Here is a 6,000-nt window from a genome sequence, read left to right on the forward strand (position 1 = left end):
CACTGAGAGAAAAGACTGGTAACTATAACAAACTGCATTTAGTTACAAAAATTCATTAAATCCTTAGTAATTAATACTAAATATGATAATAATTACCAAATATTTAATAGATCGGGAGTATGACGTAATTGCATTCACAGTAATATAAATTAAATAATTTAGTAATAGTTACTTAATATTAAATATTTAATATGAAATATATTACAGTTATGAGCAGATATTTGATAATTGTTATGAAATTGTTATATCCCATATAATAAAAAATTCAGTAGGTACGAGTTCTATTGTTACCAGTATAAGTATGTTTTGTTGCAGCACAACGAAAAATTCATTCATTTGCAGCTATTACAGCGTTTCAATATCTATTATTACAGATGGTTGGTTGAACCTACCAAAAATTTTGTAATTACTACAAAATCGCTTATTTTGCTCAACTATTTAATAAATTTTATTTACTAAATATATTCTGGAAGCAAATAAATTTTACTTCTGTCAAATAAATAATTTATTTTACAGAACTAAATTAATTAATAAGTATTGCCATAGCTTTGGCCCGCTATATTTACGTCTACCATTTAGTAATAGTAACCAAATTTTGATAATATTTACTAAATTCTTCTCTCAGTGTATACACGACGGTTGCTCGATCAGTTAGCGGACACCCTATATATATAATATATAGATAGATATATATAATATATAGGTTAGATTTTAGGTTAGGTTTTATTATTTCAATTATTAATTGTATGTTGTACTAGACGGTTTGGTAAACATATTTAAGAATCACTGTAATACTACTTAGACAATGCGCTCACCAGATAGTTTGGTATCATTGATTAAATATCTTGTTACACGATTATTCACCATACCGTTTGGTAAACCTAAATAGAATTCTGGTTAGTATGATCAGACATTTCCCTCAATGCATTCATGAAAATCATTTTTGAATAATAAGAATATATTTCTCTTCGTTGAATCATGTAAAATGTGTCGATGCAAGTGATTTATTTTCGTTTAACGCCATGTAATCTTAACTGAAGACTTATTTGCCAAAAATAATATTTATTTTCCAAATAAAGATGTTTTTCTTTATCGGAAATTGGTTATCTTACTTCCGCATCGCGCTTGCCGTTTTTGTTATTTTATATTGTTATTTTATTTTTGTACGATTTTACTCGATTATATTTTTACATTATTATTTGTAATATTTCCTCCCTTGTCTCGTGATGCAATTCCCTGAATGAATCGGGAAGAAATAGAATCGATTCTCGATTTGAAAGTCGATCGACAAACGCGCCCCATTGTCCCTCTCGTGTCGTCTAAGTCGCGAAACTGCGGAACGAAACTGCCTATGATTACTGATGTGAGAAATATAATTGCTTTCAGATCGTCATTGGTGATACTTATCGCGCTGTGCGCGACGTGCGGCCGCGCGGATTTCTTCAGCGAGAGAAAGGGTGAGTGTTTTCACGAAGTTCATTTCGCCGCTAACGGGCTCGCATGCTTCTCTTTCTCTCTCTTTCCCTTTTGCGACGATGATGGAATTTCACGAACCATTTTTACGTCCCCGCTCTTCCGGGGGTGTCTTACACCGACGATCCCGCGCGCAATATTCTCCCCCGGGGGGAATCTTCTTCTGTCGCGAGTTATACCTCACGAGGCAAACGTGCGAATATTCAGCAGCTTTTTCGTTACAGTGTTACGATTCGCCTTACGTGACCGGTGATTTATTACTATGTTAAGTAAAGAACGTATTTAGTCAAGCCTTGAATAATGATATCGGGGACGATAAGGCCGGGCGCGGACAAATCGTCATGGACGATATGCATGAATTTGCACGCGCGACCCGAAGCGTCACACGCGGCCGATTTTAATTACACACGGCGCGAATGCAAACAGCGTCCTACATTAAAACGCGCCCCACAGTGAAATGTTAACGAGACCATATCAAGCTGTACTTTATCGCTCGCGCGCGAGCGGCGTAACGTTGCACGCCCTATGATGTTTAATACTTCATGTACAATAGTGTATACAATATTGAATATTTGCCTCTATAATAATCATACTAGTAATAACAATACGCGTATATTGGATATGTGGAGCTAATTTTCGACGGATAATGATGCCTTTCATGTCTCTTTCTCTCTCTTCCTGTCCTGTTCCTCTCCTTCTCGCGGCATTCGCACGAACGTATTGCGTATAGTCGAATCGCTTTGCACATTTTCTATGGAATTAGAGGCCCTTAAATAAGTGTCTGACTTCTTACTGATTGATCTACAATTTTCTGTTTGATCGAAAATGGTGTATCTGAGAATTATCATATAAAAGGACTCAATAAAACTTTTGTAAAACTTTCTGTAGAAAAAATCGCTATTTTATGTTGGGAGATAAATATAGAAAAAATTAATTCTTAATTCTTAGCTGACTTTGATACGAATGGACGCCACAGAGACTTTCTTGCTAAATTTCACAAATAGTTCAGATAAAAATTGTTAATATCATTTATATTGATTAAATACAAAACATATGCGATGTCGCAGTGTTTACTAGTCATGTATCAATCTTAGCTAATTTTTCATATCTAGATAATTTTCGCTATAACTGCAAGATTATTTTTTCGAGTAGATTTATTCGATAAAAAGTATGCAGACCGAGTACACGCGCTTCGTATTATTGGAATCACGTTCGATCTTACGTTCTCTTCGCGTAATCGTTATCGTGTTTCGCTAAATACACGCTGTCGAGGGCCTTTTTCAATTTGCCGCGCGATTCGCTCGCCCGACACTCCCCTTTCACGGCGGATTACTCGAGCGAGCAGCGAATTGGACAATTTATACTGATGAACGGGAAATTCGTCGATGTAACGTCGGCAGAGTGATTTGTTTTTTAGCCTTTACAACGCCCGCTATTCGTCTCCGTTTCTCTTAGTTCGCTACGAGGCGGGAGCAATCGATCGTATCTAGTTTCCATTCTCTTTCCTTTCTTTTCGGAAAAGAGTTAACTGCGTAAAGTCACGCGGCTGGTTTTTAATCTCCCTGTCAGTCCGAGAGTCTCCGGTTCAATTCATTACATCACGACGCAAACTTTGCGAAATCGCGAATTAGTTTTCCAATATTCCCCCGTCTGCGAACCATTACATTGATGACTTCGATCACCGCATCTTGTGATGCGAATGATGCTTATTCGCACGGAATTCATTCGTTTATTGGGTGAAAATAAGAGAAGAAACCAGAGAGACGAAACAACACCGCAAAAAAAAATTATAAGTTCGACGTAATATCATACGATGGCGCGCGATTCCGCGTTTTACGCTTGTACGAAATGCATGATAAAGATGAAATAAAGTCGCTCCGTTTCAGTATGAGACGCGTGCAATTTGATCTCAGTACTGTCTATCAGCTCAAACGCGGCTGCGCTCCGTTCGCATCGCCGGGACGCTTAATATTCAGAGCGGATTTCGCGCTCTCGTCACGTTTCACTCTAATCTGCCAGTTTTATAAGGATACCTCGACGATTCCCGAGGGAATCTGGGGATTTTTCACTTCCCCTTCCTCCCCCGCGAGTCGAGCGGAACCGCCGGCGCCGGTTGCTCACCTCCGCAGTAGTAAAGCCGACGTATGGTCAGACATGCCGCAATCCCGTAATCTCTCGCTACGTTCGCTCCACTCAGAAGCGATTCCAATATCTACAGTCTCGCGTGTCGTTATAACGCGAGATATCAGAATCTCTCGATGGAAGCAGACAAATTCCTGACACGATCCTTGAGAGACGCGAGTGTTCGCCATTGCATTATGCGCGCGAGACAACGATACACATAGGTGAAAACGTTGTTTTTAACAAATTAAAGAAAGGAATATTGAAATTTTCTCAAACAAATTCTCATTATTTATTGACAACGAGACGCGTTCAATTAGAATATTTCTACATAACGACGGAGAAAAAAAGCTTGGTCTTATTAACGTGAAATTGTATATTGAGAGACAAAAAATATCTAAGAAATAAAAGATATTTAATAGTTATATTAGTAAATAGTTATAAGTAAATAACATTTACTTATACTAATATAGAATATTTTTCAGATAAGAAAATATACATTTTCTTAAAACCTTAGCTTTCTACGAAAGCAATGTTTCCATTTTATTTCTACTGGCAAAAAGATATTTAAACATCTATTTGTGGGATATAAAGTTTATTTTTGTAAATAAACTTTATATTCCACAAATAAATCTTCAAATATTTCTTTCTTTTCAGTTAAGAAAAAAAATATAGATTTAAATAAATACGTTATTAGCATCCACCAAATAAATATCTTTTTCCTTTTCAAATTTCTTTCAATGTACCGAATAAAAGAAAGCATTTAGGTTGAAGGGAATGGTATTTTCGAAATTAAATTTGAGTCAAGATCCCCAGAAGCTCTACATTAAAACTCACCTTATCCTCAATTAAAATGCATTGATTCGTTGATTAAAATTAAACTTAATACAACTAAATTTTTTTCTTCATATAACATGATTATATTAAAAAGCGATGTGTCTTTGGCGGACGAAATTTTCGCCGACGGCTCTATGAGAAACGTCAGACGCGACGCGTCCGCTATTGCGGGGCACGTTTAATAAAAAGGTGTCTTTGATCGTAATTGGTCCATTGTCTTTCTTCTGAAATGCAATGATTATGTCCTCATCGCGCATCTTTCGTCAGTTCTCGCGCGAACTTCTCATATAACCTGTCTTCCCTCCCGTTGCCCGTCCTCGGCGACGAGACGGCGTCTCGCAAAACGCAAAGAAAATTTAATCTGCCGTCGGAGCCGCTTTTATCAAGAATAATAAAACGGCGGGAACGACGCTGCCACTTTACCTCGTCGTAATAAGAACGAATTAACGCGGGATTTTAGTTTGCGCTTGCTCTCGCGTGACATATTAAAAAGTTACTTATTCGCTGCGTTCGCGTCGAAAAATCACGGCGCGAAGTTGCCCGTTTTCTTTTTTCTCCTCCATCTCTCCCCCTTCCCCGCCCTCTTGGGCGCTTTTCACGCTCGTTCGTTCGTTCGACAGGAGATCGCGACAATTACAATCGGCGAATTGCTATCGAAGAATCGGTCCCGCTTCGGGGGTTTCGCGTTTCTCTTATCAAGGACGGATACAGGGGGTGCGGGGGTGCGACGGGGGCTACCAGGAGGTGGTGATAGCGGGGCCGGTGCTACAGGATGGAGAAAGGAAGGGGCGGCACCGGGACGAATAGCTCCCGCAGGATGCGAGATAACGCTGCTCATCCCCGCAGCCTCATTTGTATCCACCCCGTTCCGTTTCCCGCTACTTTTTGCACCTACCGTCTACCTCGTCAATATTTAACGGTCGCTCGTCGATCAAGCACGATCACGGCGATGTAGAAATGAGAATTTTTCGGCCCGCCCGTCCCGTTTCTTATGGATCGCCCTCCAGATAAGTCCTCCAAAAAGGGATATATCGCGCCGCCGGATTTGACAGTTCGCGAACAAGTTCCGCGATGCGTTTGCACGTACATCTCGGGAAACGTCATTCTTCACGAAACGTGAAGAATTCTTTTTTTTAGAACTATTGTTATATATGGTATAGAACTCTAGAACTATTGTAATACAAACCGGAACTCTAAAGAAATAGTTAATTTAAATAGTTTGTTTGATTAGGTGCGCTAAGTTCTCGAAGCGCACTTAATCAGTAAAATCAACTATTTCTTTAGAACTATTGTTATATATGATATAGAACTCTAGAACTATTGTAATACAAACCGGAACTCTAAAGAAATAGTTAATTTAAATAGTTTGTTTGATTAGGTGCGCTGCGAGAACTTAGCGCACCTTTTTTTAAAAGTCTATTTTTTTGTATTTAATGACCGGAACTATTTAAAATTGTCGCAAAGAGCTCTAGAACTTTTCAAGAGAGTATCAAAACTTAAAAAAAAATGTCATTTTTAAATATGGTGTGCCAAGACTTGGCACACCATATTTAAAAAAGTGACATTTTT

The 6,000-nt window shown here is 38.4% G+C and overlaps 1 protein-coding gene across 1 annotated transcript in view; it reads left to right on the forward strand.

Moving 5' to 3' along the window:
- The window catches only part of LOC116853046 (collagen alpha-1(XV) chain-like), a 149,067-nt gene that overhangs the window by 49,939 nt on the left and 93,128 nt on the right, over positions 1-6,000 (forward strand). Inside the window, exon 2 of the mRNA XM_032833896.1 lies at positions 1,387-1,457. Coding sequence (XP_032689787.1) covers positions 1,387-1,457 — 71 coding nt within the window. The remainder of the gene's footprint in view (positions 1-1,386; positions 1,458-6,000) is intronic.

The sequence above is a fragment of the Odontomachus brunneus genome, unplaced genomic scaffold, assembly GCF_010583005.1.
Source record: "Odontomachus brunneus isolate Ranch 3 - 2012 unplaced genomic scaffold, Obru_v1 Obru_scaffold_273, whole genome shotgun sequence".
Lineage (NCBI taxonomy): Eukaryota > Metazoa > Arthropoda > Insecta > Hymenoptera > Formicidae > Odontomachus > Odontomachus brunneus.